Source organism: Oryctolagus cuniculus, chromosome 11, assembly GCF_964237555.1.
Source record: "Oryctolagus cuniculus chromosome 11, mOryCun1.1, whole genome shotgun sequence".
NCBI lineage: Eukaryota > Metazoa > Chordata > Mammalia > Lagomorpha > Leporidae > Oryctolagus > Oryctolagus cuniculus.
In genome coordinates, this window is record NC_091442.1 from 118,391,661 (window position 1) to 118,414,951 (window position 23,291).

The following is a 23,291-nucleotide window of genomic DNA, read 5'->3' on the forward strand; positions in this document are numbered from 1 at the left end:
GCAGGGGCCGGAAGGGGCGTGGCGCCCCCGTGAGCCTTCGCGACGCCCGCTGCTCATCTGCATACGGGGGCGTCGGGGCACTAATGATCTATTTTTTCGCCCTGGCGAGCAAATATCAAGGAAGCCGGCATGGAGAATTAACTAATAAGTAGGACTAACTCCGGGGGAACGGAGCTGGCCGTTTAGCGATCAATGTAGGAACTCACCGTAGCGTTAATGAGAATAGACTTTATTACCTAGGAAGTAATGACTGCGTATCTTTATGCCTTAAACTTATGAGTAAGGAAAATAACGATTCGGGGTGACGCCCGAATCCTCACTGCTAATGTGAGACGAATTTTTGAGCGGGTAAAGGTCGCCCCTAAGGTGACCCGCCTACTTTGCGGGATGCCTGGGTGCCGCGATCTGCCCGTCCCCCTTAGCGCCCCAAAAGCAGACGAGGTGGGGGGTTGGAGTGGGGTTTCACGGCGTGGGTTTTCCGCGGCGGCGGCGGCCGGGGTCACGCCCACTGCGTCCCGTCTCCCGCCCGCGGACGTGCGCTGCGCGCGTGCTCGGTGCAGGGTCCGCGGCCGCTCGCCCTGCTGCCGGGAGCCGGGACGAGGTCCGCTTCGGGGGTTTCTAGGTTGTTGACTTGCAGAGGGGCCGGCGATGCGCCCGGGAAAGCGGCAGCAGCCGCCCAGCGCGTGGGCGCAGGCGACTCCGAGGAGGCTCCCAGTCCAGCCTGACCCAGCCCCGGCCAGCGATGGAAGGCCTCTCCCCCGCCGTCTCTGCCCTTCAAGTGCGTAAAGGGACAGGAATCCTCGGGCGTGCGCTTTTGCACACCTCCCAGTTATCACGCGGAAAAGGCTCTGAGTGCCGGAGGGAGAGCAGCCCCGGGATGGCGGGCACTCGGGCGGGGACTCAGGGCGCTCCAGCAGCGTCCCAGACATTCCTGGGCGGAGCCCGGGTGGACACAGGACGTTTCTCCCGGGTGTGAGCAGTGGGAACTTCCAGCAGGGCCTCTGCGTCTGCACGTAGCCGCAGTGGCCCAGGAGCTGCGGCCTGGAGGCTCCTGACCCCAGTGGCGCCTGGGGGGCCTGGCCTCGCCTAGACCCATCCCCGCCCCCGCCGCCACGGCCGAGGCCTGCGATCCCAGGCTGAGTGCTGGGCACTGAGGAGCCCTGCGCTGCCCTGGAACGTGGCGATCCCTCCCCCGTTGCAGGCACCAGGCCCGCCTTCCTAGGAACTCCCGTGCCCCTGGGGGCCCTGGGCCTCCCCCATAGCCATCTGCACTGGCTTCTTGGAGCTGCTCCTAGCGTATTCCACAAGCCTGTTCCAACCCCAAGGCCTGGGCACTCCCGTTTGCCACCCACCCCAGCAAGGCCAGAGCCTGCCCGCCATGTCCCCACCCTGGGATTTCCTGCTGCCCAGTTCCAGGAGCAGACCTGATGCTCACCCCTCACCCGATTCACCACCTTACAGACGAGGACCCGCTGGAGTCCCGGGGCACGGGTGTGTGTGGGGGGGTGGGGGTGGGGCGATGGCTGCACCTGCTGTGCCCGCAGCCCCCACAGCCCCGCCTCCAGCACGCGGGGCGCTCCCTCCCCGGGGAGCAGCCCAGGGCCTTGGTGTGTCCTGTGTGGAGGAGGGAAGAACCCATCCTTGGGGGCCACAGTCTGTGTGGGAGTGGGGCAGGGGTCGCAGCGGAACACCGGGGCTTTCCGACTCCAGCGCGGATCCTGGGGTGGGGGTGAGGACGGCCACAGCCACTCAAAGCGCGGTCAGAAACAGCCAGGGCCGGGGTCTCCAACAAGCCCGGCCCGCCCCACCCCGGCCCAGCACCCAGAGAGTCTCACGTTTCGTTTCTGCTTGTTTATAAATGACTGGAAAAGGCGACGCGAGAGGCTAACAGCTGTTGTCTAAAGGCGAGGCCGAGGCGTGGGTCCCTGGGCCCAGAGGCACTGCTCGGACTGGCCCAGGCTGGGCGGGCGCCGGAGGCCAGCGACACAGGGGCTGCGGTGCTGCCGCCAAGGTGGCGGGGCCCCCAACCCACGCGGGGCCGCCGCGCGCTCCCCTCCCCCGCCCAGCACCCGCCTGTCACCCCAGCCTCCTCCCTAGTGTAGGGGCAGGTGCTGCGGCGGGCAGGGGCGGCGGGCCAGGGTCCAGGGCAGCCCGGGCCCGCGTGTGCTGCGTCTGCAGGTGTGCGCGGGCCGGCGGGGCTCGGTGCTGCGTGGCGAGGGGTCACGTGCGGGTGTGTCCTCGCTGACAACCAGTGGGGGCCGGGAGGACTCCTGGAGTGGCCGGCGGCGGCCCAGCCCACACGCGGCGCCCCTCCCGGGGGCTGCCTCGGCTGCTGACCACCGGGACACGGGCAGACCAGGCTGAACCCGAGGCCCAGCGAGAGGCGCGGCCGAGGGGGACGGCAGGGCGGGCGGCGCGTGGTGGGCGCGCGCGGCCTCAGAAGGCGAAGCAGCGCTCCTTGGCGTGGCCCACGCGCTCCAGGTTGGGCAGGCAGGCGAACTGGATCATGGGCGGGGGCCCGCACATCAGCACCAGCGGCTCGTCCTCGGGGGGCGGCAGGTGGTCCCGGATCATCTCCTGGTTCACGAAGCCCTGGCTGTAGTCCCAGGCTGCGGGGAGAGATGGGGTGAGGCACTGCCCACGACCCTGCACGGAGGCCACGCACACGCCCTTCCCCTGCCCAGCCCGCCTCTGTGTGGCCTCTCACGTGGCCCTCGGGCAGTGGTTCCTGAGCCCATTTAACAGATGTGCACACCGAGGCCAAGACTCCACCATCCGGGCCCAGCCCCGGCTGGCCGGGGCGACGTCATGTCCCGCTGCGGGCCCACTGACTCCGCCCACACCCAGTGCGGGCCCACTGACTCCGCCCACACCCAGTGCGGGGGGGGGGCACTGACTCCGCCCACACCCAGTGCGGGCCCACTGACTCCGCCCACACCCAGTGGGGGGGTGGGGGGCACTGACTCCGCCCACACCCAGTGGTGGGGGTTGGGGGGCACTCACTCCGCCCACACCCAGTGCGGGGGGGCACTGACTCCGCCCACACCCAGTGCGGGCCCACTGACTCCGCCCACACCCAGTGGTGGGGTTGGGGGGGCACTGACTCCGCCCACACCCAGTGCGGGGGGGCCACTGACTCCGCCCACACCCAGTGCGGGCCCACTGACTCCGCCCACACCCAGTGGGGGGTGGGGGCACTGACTCCGCCCACACCCAGTGGTGGGGGTTGGGGGGCACTGACTCCGCCCACACCCAGTGCGGGGGGGGCACTGACTCCGCCCACACCCAGGGCGGGCCCACTGACTCCGCCCACACCCAGTGCGGGGGGGGCACTGACTCCGCCCACACCCAGTGCGGGGGGGCACTGACTCCGCCCACACCCAGTGGTGGGGGTTGGGGGGCACTGACTCCACCCACACCCAGGGCGCGCAGCGTCCGCTGCAGGGTATACGCGAGATGAACAGTGAACTGGAGACGCGTGCCCCAGCACTCAGTCCGCGAGCCCGGAAAGGCAGGGCCGGGACCCAGGCCAGGTCCAGGAGCCCCGCCGGACCCGCCTGCCTCCCTCCCGCACACACAGTGCCGCTGTCTCCAGGCTGGCCACCTTCTACCTCCTCAGGCTACAGTGCCCCAAGGCTGGAAGGGCTGCGGGTTCACCAGGGACCCTCAGGGACCGGCCGGCTAGGAGACCCCCAGCCAGCGAGCGGTGGGTCAGCAGGACTGGAACGCAGGAGAACGGGGGCCCGGCGGCAGCAGAGCGAGGGAGGGCCGGCGGAGACCCACCCGGCCCCCCTGCACCTCGGTTCCGCGTGTGCACCTGCAGCCCGAGCCCCGCCCACCCTAGGGCACGGAGGCCCCCGCTGTCAAGGGCGCCTCGCGACCACCGGCTGAGCCGCGGGACGTAGGCTTAGGTTTGCCAGCCCTCCCGGAGGTTTCCCGTGCTCGGGGTCTGACACGTGCTGGTGCCTCCCCAGGGACCCCTGCGCCCGGGAACACGCAGGCCAGCCGCACGCCACCACCTCCATGCCTCCTGGCCAGGGAGCCCCCGGCCGCCTCCTGACCCCACGAGGACCCCAGCCCTGCCAGCGGGAGATGACGGCAGAGCAGACCCTGCGGCACGGCCTCGGCCGGGAGCCGCGCTGGTCAGAGGCAGCAGGGGTTCTGGCGGGGGGTGGGGGGGCAGGGAGCAGGGCTACCGAGGGGCGGGGCCGGGGGCGGGGCTGGGGCTCCCTCCAGTCCTGAACGCCAGGCTCTCCTGACCCCTCTCTTCTCTGTTACCTGAAAGAGCCCTCGGCACCGACAGACGCTGCCACGGAGCCCCAGGTGCGGAGGGCGCTGGCCCAGGCCACGGCACCTTGCCTGATGGATGACACACACACCCCACCACGCCGACCCTACGAGGCCGCAGCTGGCCTCGGGATGATGGAGAGAACTAGGCTGGGCCGTGGGTCCTCTCCATCTCACAGAAACGGTGAGCTAAGTGGCTGACCGCGTTTCCCTTTTCACCCTGGCTGCTAGGAAGCTCAGAGTGGTAGGCAGGGCCTATCCACGGCAAGTGTGCTTCACAGTCCACGTTTTGTAGACACCATTCTTCACTCACACAGGGGGTCTGTAAGCCCCCCAAATCCCTGTGGGAACAAGGCGAGGGATATGGACAGACAGCTACAGCTGGGCAACGGAGCGGAAAGTTCTGTTAAAAACGGCACCGGAGGGCTGGTGCGGTGGTGCAGCAGGCAGCCGCCACCTGCAGGGCCAGCATCCTGTACAGCGCTGGTTCGAGTCCCGGCTGCTCCACTTCCCATCCAGCTCCCTGCTAAGGCCTGGGAAGCAGCAGGGGGTGGCCTGGGACCCTGAACCCACATGGGAGCCTCTCCTCTGTGACTCTTCCAAGTAATAAAAGCAAGCCCGCGTGGGAGGAGCCGCGCCCGGCCCGCGTGGGAGGAGCCGCGCCCGGACTTTCAGATCCGGCCCTCTGTCTCAGACGCAGGCTGCGGGGGCTCCCGGCGGCCCCCGTTCCCACACGGACCCCCGAGGGCCGGCTGGCTGGCCTGCTACCGTTTCCTCTTCAGCCTCTACTCCGGCCTCACCTGACGCGGCAGCAGCGCCTCAGCTAGTCCCGAACCGGGTCACGGAGCGGGAAGAAACAGGAAGACGCTAGCAGCCCGCTCGCCCCGCTCTTCTCTCTTGCCGGGGTGGGCTGCGTTACCAAAGGCCACCAGCAGGGGTCACCATCCCCGCCTTGCCCGACAACAGGGAGGGGCTGCTCCCGGGGCAGGGATGGGGGGGAGGGGACACAGGAGCCGACCCTGGGTGACCTCTCAGAACTCCAGTAGAGACACTGAGCCGATTCCATGCCCCCCTTGAATTTCACGTAGCTGACAGGCAGAGCGCTCCCACCTAACCACCGGCTCCCCCCTCAAAGGCCTGCAACGGCCCAGGGACCAAAGCCAGGAGCCAGGGCCAGTCTGAGTCCCGCGTGGACGGCAGGCGCCCAGCTCCGTGAGCCATCGCCTGCTGTTTCCCAGGGTGCACCACGGCAGGCAGCTGGGGCTGGGACGGGGCGCGGGTGCTACAACGTGGGTGCAGGCATCCTGACCAGGTCACAGCTGCCAGGCCAACGGCTGCCCCCACCTCCCGCTGCCGCTGAGACGGGCACAGCACACATCCCTTTCCTGGGGGGCATCTGGCCCGCCGTGAGACACTACTGGGGGGTGGCAGCCGGGACGAGTCCAGGGTACCCCCGCGCTGAGCCGGCTCCACGCACGGCCAGGACACGGGGCCCAGGTGTGCCCAGCCTCCAGCGCTTAGAAATTCCCCTGCGGCGCTGCCCCCGGCCACCCCGACAGCCGCTGCCTCGGCTCAGGGGACACCACGCCCTGTACCTCGATCCCGGGCGCTCCCACGGAAGCCTGCGCAGCCGCCGTCTCACGGCACCCACGCCACAGGGGCAGGGTCTCAGCTCGGGCGCGAGCCTGTCAGGGCCCGGGGCCGCCCTCCCGCGCTCCTCTACAACTCATGGCCACGCCGCCATCCCCGAGCACGGGGCACGGGCACCTAGGGTGCAGCCCCGCCTCGGGTCGACGGCCGCAGGCAAAGCGCCTGGCCGTGCCCCAGCTGGGGCGGAGGGAGTCCCGGCCCCAGGGCCCCCCAGCTGTGTACCTCAGGGCACTGACTTCCCCATTCCCCGCGGGCGCCCAGGTCACACCAGCTCCCCGTCACCTGGCGCGAGCCCCCACGGCCGCTCTCACCTTCGGGGGCTTTGTCCACCGTGTACCAGAGCTTGAAGCGGGCAGAGTGCTGGCTCCTCAGCTCCTCCAGCTCGGGCCGCAGCAGGATGTCCTTCTCGGTCTGCAGGGACGGACGGGGCCGGCGGTCAGGAGGCTCACGTGCCCCCAGCGGGGCTGCCGGGGGAGACGGGCCTGCACCCCGCCACGGGGACGGGAAGAGGTGGGAGAGGGCGGCCAGCACAGGGCTTGGGCCCCTGCCACCCACGCGGGGACCCCGAGGCCAGACTCCCTCTGCCTGAAGGATTGCAGTTTTTCTTATAAAGATTTATCTATGGGGCTGGCACTGTGGCACAGTGGGTTAGCACCCTGGCCTGAAGCACCGGCGTCCCATGTGGGCACCAGTTTGAGTCCCGGCTGCTCCACTTCCGATCCAGCTCTCTGCTGTGGCCTGGGAAAGCAGTAGAGGATGGCCCAGGTTCTTGGGCCCCTGCACCCACGTGGGAGACCAGGAAGAAGCTCCTGGCTCCTGGCTTTGGGTCAGTGCAGCTCGCTCACTTGCTCTCTCTCTGCCTCTCCTCCGTGTAACTCTTTCAAGGTCAGAGTTAGAGAAAAAAGGAACGACAGAGAGAGAGGTCGTCCATCTGCTGGTTCACTCTCCAAATGGTCGCAACAGCCAGGGCGGGGCCAGGAGCCGGGAGCTTCCTCCAGGTCTCCCGCGGGGCTCCCGAGCCCGCTTTCTCATCCTCTCGTGACCAGGCAGGGCCTGTTGTCTCTGAAGCCCCGTGGTTCAGGCTCCCACTCCTCAGCCCCGTCGAGGCGTCCTTGGCCGTGTGCTCTGTCTCCCGGCTTTGCGTCATGTTCTGTGAACTCCCGCTAGGAATTCCAGCGTCACTTCAGCAAGATCGGACACGCGGACACTCCGGGTCTCCGGGCCGACGACAAGCTGCGACGTGTCACTGCTCTGCAGGCCACTCTCTCGTCCTTCTCAGAGCCCACCCAGCGCCTCGCCCGGCCCGGCCGGGGGGCCCCCGCAGCTCTGGGAGGTGAAGTCCTTCTCTCTGGAGGCCGCAGCTGTGGCGCAGCAGGTTAAGCCACCAGGCCAGCTCCCTGCCAATGCGCCCGGGAAGGCAGTGGAGTGCGTGGGCCCCTGCACCCGTGTGGGAGACCCCGACGGAGCTCGGGATGCTGGCTTCCGCCTGCCCAGTCCCAGTCGTTTTGGCCTTGCAGCGTGTGAAGCAGCGGTGGACGGCCGGTCCCTCTCCCCGTCGCCCTCTCTGACACGCTGCCTTCCTCTTCAGTCTCCTCCGCTGGGCCATGGTGGGTCTTGGCCTCAGCGCTCATCTCGTGCCGTGAAGTGGCGGCCGCTGGCTCCCCCGTGATGCGGGAGGAAGCGGGGGGGCTGCGACCCCCAGGACGGGGCCCCGTCTGAGAGCTGGTGCAGCGGTCACTGAGGAAGGCTGGGGGCAGTGGCCGGAGGGAGTGGCTCCCAGCGTGACCAGGGGACCCTCCAGGGCGCCCGCGAGGCAGAGCTGCCATCTGCACTTTTCACTCTGGGTCCCCTAGAGCTTCGGGCTCTCTCTCCCCACCCCAGGGCCTGGTCAAGGCCAGCCTGGGTGGCCCTGGGGAACCCCTGCGGCTGTGCGGGGTCCAAGGCCCCACTGCGCTCAGCTCTACCACAGGTGGTCGGTACAAAGCTTGGGCCAAAACCCGGGACAAGCGGAACTGAACCCCACCGCGGAGGGCATCCCCTGTACCACAGGCACAGCCAACCAGCTCCTTCCAGGAGAGGAGCGGAGCCCAGGGAGGGGCAGTGATTTGCCCAAGGCCACAGAGCAGGCCAGGGCAGGCAGGCGGAGGGCCAGGAGTCATGCAGGGCTCGAAGCCCGCCCCAGCGCCCTGCGGCCCAGGGCTCTCAGCACCGCACGTGCAACTCGGGCCCCTCCAGCTCCAGGCCAAGCCCGGGCCTGTGTCTTCCCAGGCTCGGTGGCTTCCAAGCTCTGCCCCGGTGAAGGGAGCCCTCGGGCCTGGAGGAAGCAGCTCCAGGTGGGGGTGCTCGGGCACGCCAAGTTCTGGGTTCGGAGCCCTGGTCTCCGCCTGGCTGCGGGCACACTTACGGCATCTCCAGGGGACCCACTGACCTGGTTGGCAAAGAGCAGGTGGCACACGGTGTGGTCATCGGGGTCCTTCATGATGGCGCGGATCACCTGCAGCATCGGGGTGATGCCTGGAAAACAGCCAGGGACCCCCGTGCGCTGAGCACCTGCCGCGTGTGCGCAGGCGGGCGCCAGGGGCCCGGGGGCGGAGGTGCCGGGCCAGCTGAGCCTAGGCCCTGACCCCGAGCGCGTCAGCCCTCACGACCTGTGCCTCACCCCACCCAGCCCTGGCCTCAAGCTCCATCTACAACACCCCCGTGAGAGGCTGCGGGCCCACCTACCGGTCCCTCCTGCGATCATGCCGACGGACTTCACCGTCCTGACGACGGGGCTGGACTTCTTGTCGGGACGGATGGCGAACTTGCCTGGGGGGAAGAAGAAGGGTGAGGCCTGGGGTCCCACGGGAGGGAGGACGGGCTCCCACTGGACGTAGGGGCAGCCGCTGGACAGACCCCACCAGCCAGGGAGACAGGGTGGAGGGGACGCTGGGGCCCAGAGAGGCCCCGACACGGGCCCCACTGCGGACGGGCACTCCCGCCCGGGCCTTGCTTGTTTGTCCTCAGACTCTGGGCAAGCCAGGGCTGGTCCCAACCGGACACGGAGCCCGCACGGCCAAGCGCCCCTGTGCAGGGGCAGCCGCAGTTCTGGAGAGACAGAGCACGCGCACCCCCACCCCCACAACGCAGCTCCCCGGCGATGGGGCCCCCCGTCACCTTTGCCCTGGTAGACCAGCAGCCCGTTGGGGCCCCTGAACTCAATGGTGTCTCCGATCTGCATGTTTTCCAGGTACTGGGACATCTTCCCTCCAGCGGGAAACTTGGGATGCGTGTCCTTGAAGTAAACCTGCAAGACGCAGCCACGCTCAGCCCCCAGTGCCAGGGGCTGCGGCTGCAGGGGAGGTGCCCTCGGGGTGCCCCCACTCCCCGACCAAAACTTCCTGCCCCCCAGGAGTCTGCTCCACCCGGCACAAGGGAGCCCTGAGACCGGGCCGTGGGAGCCTCCACCTGCCACGCCGGCCCCCACGTCAGAGCGCTGGTTCAAGTCCAGGGGCTCTGTCTCCAATCTGACTCCTGCTAAAACGCCTGGGAAGGCAGCAGTGGAGGGCCTGAATATCTGGGGCCCTGTCACCCGCACGGGGGGCCTGGATGGAATTCTGGGCTCCTGGCCTTGGCCTGGCCCGGCCCCGGCTGTCACGGGCATCTGGAGAATGAACCAGGGGAGGCGAGATTTCTCTCCCCGTAACTCTTTCAAATACATAAATAGATCTTATAAAAGACAAAATAAATTTAAAAAATTTTAACAACAAAACCAGAAACAGCGACCGGGCAGCGGGGGACGCAGGCCCCATCTGAGGCCTCCCTGTGGCGCCCCAGCCCCGCCGAGCCCTGCACGGCCCACCTTGACAACGAGGTCCACGAAGCCCTTGTCGTCGTCGCTGGAGACGGGCGTGTAGGGCCGGATGACCAGGCTGCCATCGATTCGAGCCGACAGGTAGATGTGCTGGCCTGCGGGGGGGGGGGGGGGGGCAAGCATTGCTCTGGGCCAGCGGCTACCTTGCAGGGGACAGCTCCGGCAGCCACCCCACAGCCCCGCCCCACGCCCCGCCTCTCCTCCCCCACGGGGATTCCCTTCCCATCCCAGCCACCAGTGTCCACACCCCTGCCCCCGCACCCCCCGCCCAGGCCCAGGACAGCTATCACCTCCTCCCTGAAGCCTTCCTGCCAGGCCCCCTGCAGGGGTGGGCGGGACTTACCGATGGGGAGGCCCAGGATGTGCTGGGGCGAGGGCAGTGCGAAGCGGAAGCGCCGGGTGTCGTGGTTGATCACCTGCAGGGAGGCCGGAGCTGCTGGATGGCACCCCCAGCGGCACCCCCCACACGGAGCCCACCATCTCTGCCCAGCGATGCAGACCCCACACATGGACGTCCACACTGGGTCAAGCCCGCGGAAAATCCCAGGCGCTGGAGGGAGCAATCCCCCGACCATCAGCTGGGACAGCAGGAGGAACCCAGGGACTGACCAGGCAACAGAGAGGCTGCATGTGCCCGGGGCCGGGCCAGGATGGATGGGGGGCCCAGGAGCCCCTGTACTTACAAGGCCGAGGCTGGGCTGTGACGGGGCAGCCCCCGGTGCCCGGGAAGTACTGAGCCCAAAGCCAAGCCTCTACCCTGCATGGGGTGGGCACCTGGGCGGGGCCAAGGACAAAGCAGGCCTTCAGCCACGGCCAGGAAGTACCATGCAGCGAGAGCTAGCCAGAGCTGACACCAGACCCCAGTGCTCTCCTGCCAACCAGGGCTCCAGGAGGCCCCTTGGGGTCGCCCATGCACTCAGAGTGGCCGGGAGTGAGGCAGGCGGCAGCTGAGCCCGTTGTGCCCACGTGCACTGGTGGCAACAGAAGGCCACGGCCACAGCCACGTTGGCAAGAAACCTCTCAACTCAGCCCAGGAAGAGCTCCCCAACCCCCAGAAGTACCCAGCACAGGGCGGGGGTCCCAGGACAGATCCTGTGGCTGCAGCATGGGGCGCGAGGCTGATGCCCGGCACCACCCAGGAAGCAGGCTGTGTAGCCAGCTGGCCGCTGCGCCCCAGAAGCCTTTGCGCTCAGGGAAGAGGGGGTCCCACAGGTCAAGGGCCACGCCCACAAGCTGGCCTACTTCTGGAGGAGGAACGGAAATGTGGGCGACACAATAAGGACCGCTCGGGGCAGCCTCGGGCAGGGCAGCCTACAGGGCACAGCGGAAAGAACCAAGCCCACGGCCGGGCACGGATGCAGGACGTCTGTCACGCGTCCAGCTGAAGGGCACCTCCCTGTGATGGAATGCTAGACAGTCGGCAAAAAACACGAAGCAGCCCTGCGTTAAACACGCATTGTGTGGCTAAACTGAAAAAACAAATCAACAAAAATAAAAAAGGAAAAAGAAAGAACCAAAGTGCGCACACAGCTGCCCCTCCCCCCAGGGCGCGTGCACGAGACGCTCAGACAGACGCTCGGACAGATGCTCGGACGCTCGGACAGGCTGCGCGGGACACTCCCCACCCAGGACCTGCGAGGCGGCACTGGCAAGCCCACTGCACTTCAGGGATTAAAACAAGAGAAACGGGCCGGCGCTGTAACACAGCAGGTTAACACCCTGGCCTGAAGCACCGGCATCCCACATGGGTGCTGGTTCGAGTCCCGGCTGCTCCACTTTCCATCCAGCTCTCTGCTGTGGCCCGGGAAAGCAGCGGAAGATGGCCCCAGTCCTTGGGCCCTGCACCTGTGTGGGAGGAAGCTCCTGGCTCCTGATCGGGGCAGCTCTGGCCATTGCAGCCATCTGGGGAGTGAACCAGCAGATGGAAGATCTCTCTTTCTCTCTGCCTCTCCTCTCTCTGTGTAACTCTTTCAAATAAATAAATAAATCTTAAAAAAAAAAAAAAGAAACGAATGTTGAAACAAGGTTTTCAGGCCTCCTGTGCAGCAGGTTAAGCCACCCCTGAGTGGGGGCGCCTGGGGTGGGGGCGCCTGGGGTGGGAGCGCCTGGGGTGGGGGCCTCGCCCTCCTCTTCAGACCAGCTTCCTACAAGTGCACCTGGAGGCAGCAAGTGACGGCCTAAACACCTGGGTCCCTGATGCCCCCGCGGGCCACCCGGAGGCAGTCCCTGGGCCCACGTGGGAGACCCGGAGGCAGTTCCTGGGCCCACGTGGGCGACCCGGAGGCAGTCCCTGGGCCCACGTGGGAGACCTGGAGGCAGTCCCTGGGCCCACGTGGGAGACCCGGAGGCAGTCCCTGGGCCCACGTGGGAGACCCGGAGGCAGTTCCTGGGCCCACGCGGGCGACCCGGAGGCAGTCCCTGGGCCCACGCGGGAGACCCGGAGGCAGTCCCTGGGCCCACGTGGGAGACCCGGAGGCAGTCCCTGGGTCTTGGTTTAGCCGTTGGAGGAGTGAACTAGCTGATGGACGGTAGGTATCTTTCTCTTCTCTCTCTATTTGTACGTGGGTGACAGGGAAGCAGGAAGCTGGACTAGGGAGCCGGAGCCAGGACTCGACCCAGGCGGCTAGACACGGGACATGGGCATCCTGGTGGTGTCCTCACTGCCCCGGGCGTGTGTCACTTCTCTTGGGTTTCCGGCTCATCCATGAACCCCAGGACAACTCCACACATGTGCCCCATCAGCCATGGGGAGCCACGGGCCCTGCCGCCAAGACCAGAAACGCGCGGGACACGGGCCAGACCTGCCGGCCACAGGCCAGGGGTGAGGCCAGGCCCCGGGGCAGCAGACTTTCTCTGCTCCGTGACTCAGTGCTCCCTGCCACACCCCGCTGGAGGAAGCCGGGGTGGCCAGGAATAGAACGGGGTGGGGGGGCGGCTTCGTGGAGGGAGAGCGCCCAAGTGAGGGCGCAGCGAGGGAGCCCGGGGCCAGTTCTGACTCAGGGGCTCTGACTCAGGGCTGGAGCCTGGGAAAGCAAACTGCCAAGTGGGAGGAACCACACCGGGGGAGCAGGGCGCACACACACACAGGCAGAGGCCGGGGGAGCAGGGCGCATACACACACACAGGCAGAGGCCGGGGGAGCAGGGCGCACACACACACAGGCAGAGGCCGGGAGAGCAGGGCGCACACACACACACAGGCAGAGGCCGGGGGAGCAGGGCGCATACACACACACAGGCAGAGGCCGGGAGAGCAGGGCACACACACACAGGCAGAGGCTGGGGGAGCAGGGTGCACACAAACACAGGCAGAGGCCGGGGGAGCAGGGCACACACGGGCAGAGGCCGGGAGAGCAGGGTGCACACACACACAGGCAGAGGCCGGGGGAGCAGGGCACACACACACAGGCAGAGGCCGGGGGAGCAGGGTGCACACACACACAGGCAGAGGCCGGGGGAGCAGGGCACACACGGGCAGAGGCCGGGAGAGCAGGGCACACACACACAGGCAGAGGCCGGGAGAGCAGGGTGTACACACACACAGGCAGAGGTCGGGGGAGCAGGGCACACACGGGCAGAGGCCGGGGGAGCAGGGCACACACACACAGGCAGAGGCCGGGAGAGCAGGGTGTACACACACACAGGCAGAGGCCGGGGGAGCAGGGCACACACAGGCAGAGGCCGGGGGAGCAGGGCACACACACACAAGCAGAGGCCGGGAGAGCAGGGTGCACACACACACAGGCAGAGGCCGGGGGAGCAGGGCACACACGGGCAGAGGCCGGGAGAGCAGGGTGCACACACACACAGGCAGAGGCCGGGGGAGCAGGGCACACACACACAGGCAGAGGCCGGGGGAGCAGGGTGCACACACACACAGGCAGAGGCCGGGGGAGCAGGGCACACACGGGCAGAGGCCGGGAGAGCAGGGTGCACACACACACAGGCAGAGGCCGGGGGAGCAGGGCACACACACACAGGCAGAGGCCGGGGGAGCAGGGCGCACACACACACAGGCAGAGGCCGGGAGAGCAGGGCACACACACACACAGGCAGAGGCTGGCCAGCCCGAGCAGAGAAGCCCCTGGCCTCAAGGACCTGGGCCCCCAGCCTCTTCCCACTTCCCCAGAAGGCCCGGGGTCCCGTCTACTCTGCCGTCCCTGGGACAGTCAGCGCAGTTCAGAGAATGTTGTGCGGTCAGACAGCCCTGGGTCCAGGTGCCTCGGCCCTGGCCCAGTGGGGTGCTGACAGGGCGGGGGCACCCACCTCCTTGTCCACGAGCCGCAGCGGGTACTTGACGTCCGGGCTCTCGAGGGTGATGGCCGGTTTGGAGCGCTGGAAGAGCTTCATGAGCAGGCTGTAGAGGAACCAGACTGGGGACAGCGCCACTTGGCCCAGCTGGAAGGATGGGGTAGGCCCGGCGGTCAGCTCCAAAGCCTCCCCCAGGCACAGCCCCCCCCCATCCAAAGAACCTCAGTATCCCTTTTAGCGCCTGCCGGCAGGAGCCACAAAAGCCAGACCCCTGCCACCGTGAGAATAAGTTCTTGGAAAAGCTCCACTTCCCCGAGGCACAGGTGCAAACGCAAGCATGCACCGGGCACGTGGCCCCTGTCGCTCGGCTGCCAGGACGCCCAGGGTAAAACCATCCTGAGGACTCTGCATCCGCGCCCTTTCTCCTCTTCCTCCCGAGAGTCCACTTCCCGGTCCTAAGTGACGTCCAGTTCTAGAAGTTCCATTTAGACAAAGCACGAACAACCCAGCTCAGGATCTGAGAGGCCTGACAAATGGCTCTGCTCTGAACTCAGTCCCTTGGGGCTGCAGGGGGGAGGCTCCGTCCCCCACCCCACCCCATCCCCCTGCATGCCAGGGAACACACCAGTGAGGTGAGGGTGGACCGTGCCAGTTCTCCCGCATGAGGGTCACGGGGGTTCTGCACTTGGGTCTGGGGGCATCAGGTGCTCTGCCCCTCACCGCCTGTGTGACTGGGCAGGTCACTTCCTCTCGGGACGGGAGCACTAGCATTCCACGCTCTGCCCCCCAAGGCCAGTTTTGCCCAGGCACCAGCACCCGCGGCATGCCAACCTCAGGGGCTCCACCCGGCGACGGCCCTGTGAGCCCACTTCTCCCACGAGGGCAGCAGCTCACTCCCGGCCGTGTCAACCGCTCACTGCCCACACCCTGTCCCCGCAGCTCAGCCTCACACACACCCCAAGAGGTGGCCTGGGTGGTTTTAGACGTGGAAAACGCGGGTCCCATAGCCAGAGCCCCTGCTCAGGGTTAGCGGACAGGCCCGGGCCGCCCCTGCGGCTTCTCCCCAGGCTGTGTGTGCACGGCAGAGGGGCGGTGAGGACCGGGAAGGAGCCAGGAGAGCTTGCCAAGGGCCGGCCCCGCACCCGCAGCAGCCCCTGGCCAGTCCAGCTTCTCTGGACAACGGGGACCTGGCAGCCAGCGAGAAGGCCTCAAGATGCCCCCATGCCCGGGGGTGACCAGGGGGAGGCAGCAGCCACCGAGCACCTAACACCCTGTGAGGGCCCACAGCTGTCCCGGTGGTCATGTGACCGTGACCCCTACCCCCCAGGACACACAGAGGGACGTTCTCCAGGAACACTGGCCAGGACTCGCCCGCCAGAGAACTGCCGCGGTGGGGGCTGGCGCTGTGGCTCAGCAGCTTAGCACTGGCATCCCACCCAGGTGCTGGGTCCCGCTGCTCCACTTCCGATCCAGCTCCCTGGGAAAGCGCCTGGGAAAGCAGCTGAGGGTGGACCAAGCGCTTGGGCCCCTGCACCCACGCGGGAGTCTCGGAGGAAGCCCCTGGTTTCAGCCTGGCCCAGCCCAGCTGGCCATCAGGGGAGTAAGCTAGCAGACGGAAGCTCTGGGGCTGCCTCAGAAAAAGAAAAAGAAAGAAACACACACAGAGAGAAAGCAACATCTGCCCAGAACCTGTGTGCCTGCCTTAATTGGAAAAAGTATCTTTTTTTTTTTTTAAGATTTGTTTATTTATTGAAAGGCAGAGATACAGAGAGAAAGAGGCAGAGGCAGAGAGAGGGAGGTCTTCCATCGGCTGGTTCACACCCTAAAACGGCCGCAACAGCCACAGCTGGGCCAGGCTGAAGCCAGGAGCCAGGAGCTTCTTCCCGGTCTCCCACACCGGTGCAGGGGCCCAAGCACCTGGGCCATCTTCCGCTGCTTTCCCAGGCCACAGCAGAGAGCTGGATCGGGAGTGGAGCAGCCGGGACCAGAACCAGTGCCCAGACGGGATGCCGGTGGTGCAGGCGGCAGCCTAACCTACACCACAGCGCCGGCCCCAAGGGAAGAGCGTCTTTGCAGACATCACTTTACGTGGATCCTGAGATCAGCCGCGCGGGCTCTAAACCCCTCAGAGAGGCGGCCACAGGCAGACGGGGCCCCCCAGCTCCCAGGGAGGACGGCGCTGCGGGCGCCGGTGTCAGCGCGGTGAAGGCACAGGGCTGCTGCGTCCAGCTGCCGGGAAACCAACACGGAGGCCAAGGGCCCAGGGCCGAGCGTCCCCTGCGGCTGAGATCACCGTCGGCACAGTGCCGGGCGGCGGCGCAGCCCCGCTCCCCCCACCTGACAGCTCTCCATGGCCTGCGAAAGGACGTCCTTGTTCTCGGGAGCGAGACGGTAGTCGGGGCGGGCAGACACACACACACACACACACACACACACACACACACGTCTAGAGAGAGAAATACCGCAGACGCTGGCCCCCGGGACGCACGGTGCAGGGCAAGGGCTCTTGCACATCGTCCCGGCCCACCGCACCTCTGCCGTTATCCAGAATTAGAAGGCGGAGCCTGCATACGGGGTTCAGGGCCGCTGAGCACAGCAGGGCACGCGCGCACTTGCTCTCCAGCCGGCCTGCTCACTGGCCCTCCCAGTGCACCTCCCTGACGTCAGTCCTCCCAGCACATGACCGTGTGTCCCCCTCCCGTGACCTGCAGGCTCCCTTTGCACCATGGCTGCCAGGAAGCTCAGAACCTCGCTTAGAGGCCTGACTACTTCCTCCGTGGGGTCTCCCGTGGGCAGCACGGATCTCTCTCTATTGAGGGCCAGCTGAGACGCCTCTCACCTCACAGGGCCCAACCCCAACACCCCTCCCCTTCCTGGAGGCCCTGCCAGGGCTCCCATCACTTGGGGAGGGTGCCCCAGGTGAGCCTCTATGCCCAGCCCGCCCCGGCAGGGAGAGGAGAAGGAGGGTCTGCAACCTGAGACGTGGAGGCTTCTCCCGCCCCCTTCCTGGGGCCACAGCAACACAGCTGGCATCCCCCAGGGGAGGAGGGGCAGAGGCCCAGCTCCCAAACCGGCCGGGCGGCTTCAGGTGGCCTGGCTGCAGTGGGGCCCAGGGCGAAATGCAGCTCTCCCAGGCGAGGCCTCGCCAGAGCCTTAGGAGGGTGCAGGTGCCTGGCCCACGCCTGCCCCGCCCGCACTGAGACGTGCCTCCCACGCTGGGGCTCATCGGTCCTGGCGGGCCGCTGTGGACACTGGGGTCAGAGGCTGGGTTTGCGTCCCCGCTCAGGACCTCAGGCAGTCATGTTGGGCCGGCGAGGAGGGCAGCTGAGGCTGTGAAAGTGACCTTGCATGGACACTGCTCCCAGGCGGTGGGTGCAGGAGACAGGCCCAGAGAGGGTGAGCAACTTGCCCCAGGTCACCAAAGCCAGGCTCCCAGTGTCACCAAGGATCCGGTCAGCCCTGTTCTCGGACAGTTAAGTGACCTGGCAGCCATACAACCAACGGAGGCGGGGCTTGGGGGGCCGTCCAGTCCCAGGCCCCCTCTTCCCGAGCTGTGTCCTGGGACAGGCCCCCTCTCTGTGCCTAGTCACAGCCCCTGCAGCCTGCCCCTTGCCCCAGCTGCCCACAGGCGGCCCCCTCCTCAGACACCCACCGTGGCTCCCCACTGCCTGCCTTCAGCCTCATCTCCCAGTCCCTTGCTCCCCCACACTGAGTCCATCTGGCTTCGGGCCCTGCAAACACTCATTTCTACCTGAAATGGCCGTACGCATCCAATCGGCAAACTCCTACTCGCCCTTCAGAGCCCAGCCCTGAGGGCCCCTCACCCCTGGGAACTCCTGGGAGGGGGAGGACGTAAAAGAAGCCATGAGCACGGGACCAGCTCAGGGAGAGGCTGCGTGAAGTCGCACTCAGGAAATCCGCACCGCTGGGACCTTGGGAACAAACTCAGGACACCCAGGGGCGGCTGTGCTGGGTGCTCCCTGCAGCTGTGTAAGTGCTGAGCCAAATTTAGTAACGCAGGACCTCCTTCCCCCACTTCCTCCCCGGGAGGGCCCTGCGGGGGGGCGGGTTCTGCACTGTTTCCCACCTGGTGTCGCTCACCAGAACCAGCGCCTGGGAAAGACGCGTGAGCAGTAGTCCCTGGGCCTGGCCCCCGCCCCGTACAGCCCTTGTACCCCTGCCAGGCACCGGCCCCGGGGCTGGGAAGGGTGACGCCAGCTGACCCCGGCGTGGAAGGCCCAGGGCCTGTGTGTCTCCTCGCTGCCCTATCCCAAGTACTCAGCACAGGGAGTGGCCAACGAGCGCTTGTGGAATGCATTAGTGAAGGGACAACAAGGAGTCCCACTTCCCAGCCTCTCCCTGGCTCTTTGTCTGGAAGTTTCCAGAACCAGGGCGCGAGCCCAGACTCCACCCAGGCAACGGCAGGCACAGCCCATCCTGTTTGCCTCAGGAGACCACTGCCCGCGGGGCTCGGCCCTGCAGGAGCGCCCCCCAGCACTGCCTCCCCACCTGTTAACCCCGCACAGGACACGCTTGCCTCTGGCCCCAGCCAAGGATCCTGCCACCAGTGTCCGAGGTCTGCCCCAGCCGCAGGGGCCACGTGAGCAAACCCGCACTGCCCGCGGGCCCACGGCCGGGCAGGCGCTGTCACCCTCCCTCGTGAGGTGCACACCTGAGCTGGGAGGAACAGGTGGGCATTTCAGCCGCAGAAACTCCTGCCTGGGGAAGCAGCTGCGGGCAGATCATCACTGTCCATCAGCCGGGCAGTCCGCACACCTCGGTGGGCACTCCGGTGTCCGCTGCAGAGGACACGGGCCAGGAGACCCCCACCCTGCGGAGCGCGAGCCCGTAGGGGAGGCAGACGCAGCAGAGAAGAGGGGGCGCCCGCCAGGGGCAGTGCAGGGCCAGGGCTTTGTCGCCACGGGGGTGGGGGCACGCTCTGTTCCCACGGTAGTGAGAAGGGGGCAGTGGGGGTGCGCTCTGTTCCCACTGACGTGAGAAGGGGGCGGGGGCGCGCTCTGTTCCCACCAACGCGAAGTGGACCCGGGTCTGCTTCCCAGCCCCCACTCCGTCCACGGCACCAGCCCCACCCCTACAGCAGCGGGTCAAGTAAACAGGAGGCAGATGGCTGAGGCCAGACCCTGCCCAGCTTCTCCTCGGCTGTGCCGCACACACACACAGCTGCCTCCCAGTCCCGACCTGACGCCCACAGCCTCGCTTTGCCTCTAACACAGCCGGGGGGAGGCACACAGGTGCCACAGTCCTAAGACGCCCAACTCACTCACCATGGCCGAGAGAGCCTGGCCTTACCGCCCACCCACACCACACCCCGCCCAGCTGCTCAGCCCTGGAACTCCCCCCCCGGGAATAGGGCACCTGACGTGCCGGGGCCGGGTCTGAGGTAGGCAGAGAGCCCAGTCCTGCCCGCACGCCAGCTCCCTCCCCTCAGGCTCTGCTCACCTGCCGGCCACCCGCCCACCGCTGTCCCTCCAGGATCTGAGCGACCACTTCCCTCCTGCTCCCCACTCCAAGTGGCAGGAAGTGGGAGGGAGTGGAGGAAGTTCTGCAGCGGGGTGGGGGTGGGGGGTCCCAGCTGGTCTAGGAACAATGGGGGGGCCAGGAGGGGGGCAGGTGGGCAGCCCAAGTGCTCTCTCCACTCACCACAGGGAGGCTGGGTCCTGCTTCTCGGGGGCAGGGGTCCCCCCAGGGGACAGTGGGAACACCTCGCGGACGTCACCTGCGGCACTGGTCTGTCAGGGCTGGGAGGCAGGGGAGCCACAGTCCGGAATGGAGGCCAAACCCCAACGCTCTCCCCAGGCGACTGGCAGACTCCGGGCCTGCGCCCCAAAGTGTGGGCAGAGCCTCCTGCAGGGCCTGCACAGCCCAGATAAGATCCCTGGTGCCCCAGGTCTCTGGCGAGCCCCCGTGCCGGGAGCCCCGCTCAGGGCGTGTCGCGGGCATGTGGCACCAAGCCCGGATTCCCCGGAGGATTTGGGAGGAAGAGGCGTTCCTGCCCAGGTCTCTTGACTGGCCTGTCTTTTTAAAGGTTTATTTATTTGAAAGTCAGAGGCACACACACACACACACACAGAACACACATACACACATCTTCCACCTGCTGGTTCACTCCCCAGATGGCCACACAACCAGGGCTGAGCCAGGCCAAAGCCAGGAGCCAGGAGCTTCATCCGGGTCTCCCGCGTGGTGGCAGAAGCCCAAGCACCTGGGCCATCTTCCACCGCCTTCCCAGGAGCATTAGCAAGGAGCCAGATTGGAAGCAGGGCAGCTGGGGCTTTAAAAAGCCAGGGCTCAGGGCCGGCGCTGCGGCACAGTGGGCTAACACCCTGGCCTGGAGTACCGGATTCTGTCCTGGTTGCTCCTCTTCCAGGCCAGCTCTCTGCTGTGGCCCGGGAGTGCAGTGGAGGATGGCCCAAGTGCTTGGGCCCTGCACCCCATGGGAGACCAGGAGAAGCACCTGGCTCCTGGCTTCGGATCAGCGCAGCGCCAGCCATGGCGGCCATTTGCGGAGCGAACCAACGGAAGGAAGACCTTTCTCTCTGTCTCTCTCACTGTCTATAACTCTACCAGTCAAATAAATTAAAAAAAAAAGAAAAACAACCAGGGCTCTACCCCTCACAGGAGACTACGAGCGGGTTCAGCCAGGGGACAGGTGACAATGCAGCCAACACCAGCCACAGGTGGAAGCAGCGCTGGGTGGGGGGACTGTAAACAGTGGAGGAGGAAGGCGGATTCTAGGGAAGCGGCCGCTGGGAAAGGCTGCCCTTTATCTGAACGCTCCCCAGAGTCCCGGGCTCACCACATTTTAGGAACAAACGCCCTTTTGCTTGGCTCCCCAAGGAGAAGGCTCCTGGCGCAGGAGTGGAGGGGGAGGGCACCAGGCCAGTACCGCCCACGCATGGCTCAGGTGGGGGCGGGGCATGCCCTCTGCAGCCACAGCCTCAGGAGTCCATCTGAGGCACAGCCCCCCCCCCCGCCCCCTCCGCACAGCATTTGTTTTTAAGAACTCAGAGGGAGCTGGCGCCGTGGTGTAGTGGGTAGGGCAGCTGCCTGCAGTGCCAGCATCCCTTATGGGCACCGGATCAAGTCCTGGCTGTTCCACTTCTGATCCAGTTTTCTGCTGTGGCCTGGGAAAGCCGAGGAGGATGGGCCAGGTGCTTGGGCACCTGCACCCACATGGGAGACCCAGGGGAGGCTCCTGGCTCCTGGCTTTGGATCACCTCTCTCTCTCTCTCTCTCTCTCTCTCTCTCTCTCTCTGCCTCTCCTCTTTCTGTGTAACTCTGACTTTCAAATAAGTAAATAAATCTTAAAGAAAGTGAGAGAGAAAGAAAGAGAGAGAGAAATCCGAGAGGAAGTGGCCTGGGAATGGTGTGAAGCCCTGGGCCAACCGGGGAGACGGCAGCCGGCGGTGGACTTTGGAGCCCAGGGCCCAGGCTCCCTCGGAGCTGTGGGCCAGCGGCCATGTCTGAGCGGCACTTTTCATCCGACAGCCCGGCCTCCCACCTGCTGAGGTCAACAGCACGGCTTCCCTGGGACAAGGGCATGGCCGGAGCTGGCGCCTGACCCGTTGCGGCCATGAGGGATCACGCTGCTGCTCAAAGTCAGACCCTCCGATGGGGCGGGCGGGCGGGCGGCCTGGGGTTAAGACACCTTCGTCCCACCACGGAGCCGAGGGTCCAGGCCCCAGCCCCTGACTAACGCAGACCCTGGGAGGCAGCGGTGCCTGCTCGAATGACTGGGTCCCCTCTGCCCAGGCGGGGCTCCGGACTGAGCTGCCTGCTGCTGGTGTTGGCCACAGCCCAGCCCCAGACCCGGCAGGCGGGCAGGCAGGCATGTGGCGCGGGAACCGGCAGACGAGAGCGAGAGTCTGTCTTCTCTCTGCCTCTCAAATAAACACTTAAAAAGATTATTTATTTATTTGTGTGAGAGGTAGAGCTACAGGCAGAGGCAGAGAGAGAGGTCTTCCTTCCGCTGGTTCACTCCCCAGATGGCCACAATGGCCAGAGCTGCGCCGTTCCGAAGCCAGGAGCCAAGAGCTTCCTCCTGGTCTCCCATGGGGTGCAGGACCCAAGCACTTGGGCCATCCTCCACTGCCTTCCCGGGCCACAGCAGAGAGCTGGACTGGAAGAGGGGCAACCAGGACTCGAACCAGCACCTGTATGGGATGCCGGCACTGCAGAGGGGCTTAGCCCACTACACCAGAGCCCCGGCCCCTAAATACGGTGTTTGTAACAAACCTGTGATCCAGTGCCACACACATTCACAGAACGTACACTCTGACACACATGCTCCTAGTCACTCACACGGACACACGTATGTGCACACATGCGTTCACACACACACACACACCCCCAGGTGACTCTAGAACGCTCCGGAAGTGTGTGGATTCTGAGCCTGAGACCTCTATCACCTCGTCTCTCGGTGCCCTCTGGCAGGACCTTCTGCGCGTGCCCTCCGATGGTCACTGTACACCACACCTGCTCTGTCACGCCCACACGCACACACACGCACCTGCTCCGTCACACCCACCCGCACACACACTGCACAGGCACACCTGCTGTCACACCCACCCGCACACGCACACCTGCTGTCACACCCACCCGCACACACTGCACACACACACCTGCTCCGTCACGCCCACCCGCACACACACTGCACATGCACACCTGATCCGTCACGCCCACCCGCGCACACACTGCACAGACACACCTGCTGTCACACCCACCCGCACACACTGCACACGCACACCTGCTCCGTCACGCCCACCCGCACTCACACCCCCGGACACCCGCAGCCACGCGCCACGCTCACCCTCACACCCGGGCGGTGCCAGGGAGGCCCCGCGGGCGCCGGAACCACAACCACAGCCTGGCCGCGCCCCTCGAGGCCGGAGGCCGGTGCCGGCCACAGCCAGCCGGTGAGTCACCGCCCCTCCGTCGCGCCAGGGCGGGTCGGGGCGCGGCCGGGGCAGGGGTCCCGCGCCTGGGCCCCGGCCCGGCGGTCGCGCAAGGCCGAGGGTCAGGGCCGCGCAGCCCCCCGCGCCGCCCCGCACGCCCGGCCCTGCGCCGGAGGCCCCGGCCCGCCTACCGTGCTGAGCTGGGCCCCCATGGTGCCGACGCGCTTGCTCCTCCGCCGCCTCCGCCGCCACTGCCGGCCGCCGCCCCGGGCCACGCCCCACGCCGCGTCACCTCGGAGGAGGGGCGGGGCCGGGGCGGGGCCGGGGCGGGGCGGA

The 23,291-nt window shown here is 66.8% G+C and overlaps 1 protein-coding gene, 1 long non-coding RNA gene and 1 other non-coding gene across 6 annotated transcripts; 2 read left to right on the forward strand and 1 right to left on the reverse strand.

Moving 5' to 3' along the window:
* The first annotated feature begins 123 nt into the window (after window positions 1–123).
* LOC127487687 (uncharacterized) lies at window positions 124–8,372 on the forward strand. Of its 2 annotated transcripts, XR_007914737.2 has the most exons (4): window positions 124–778; window positions 3,975–4,149; window positions 4,286–4,471; window positions 7,105–8,372. It is a non-coding gene; the product is annotated as an uncharacterized lncRNA (long non-coding RNA). The 2 variants fall into 2 exon arrangements; XR_011380313.1 differs by lacking the exon at window positions 7,105–8,372 and having other exon boundaries at window positions 4,286–6,253.
* On the forward strand, window positions 263–412 carry LOC127487694 (U12 minor spliceosomal RNA). The gene has a single exon (XR_007914748.1). It is a non-coding gene; the product is annotated as a U12 minor spliceosomal RNA (small nuclear RNA).
* Window positions 1,837–23,291, reverse strand: CYB5R3 (cytochrome b5 reductase 3). Of its 3 annotated transcripts, none has more exons than XM_051834062.2 (9): window positions 23,147–23,291; window positions 14,056–14,187; window positions 10,134–10,206; window positions 9,779–9,885; window positions 9,094–9,223; window positions 8,662–8,745; window positions 8,366–8,451; window positions 6,249–6,348; window positions 1,837–2,609 (listed from the first exon to the last, which is right to left on the reverse strand). In XM_051834062.2, exons 1-9 carry the CDS (start codon window positions 23,165–23,167, stop codon window positions 2,437–2,439), a joined length of 906 nt encoding a protein of 301 aa, XP_051690022.2. In that variant the 5' UTR covers window positions 23,168–23,291; the 3' UTR covers window positions 1,837–2,436. The 3 variants fall into 3 exon arrangements, with proteins under 3 accessions (XP_051690022.2, XP_051690023.1, XP_051690024.1); XM_051834063.2 differs by lacking the exon at window positions 23,147–23,291 and adding an exon at window positions 19,702–19,851; XM_051834064.2 differs by lacking the exon at window positions 23,147–23,291 and adding an exon at window positions 19,501–19,571.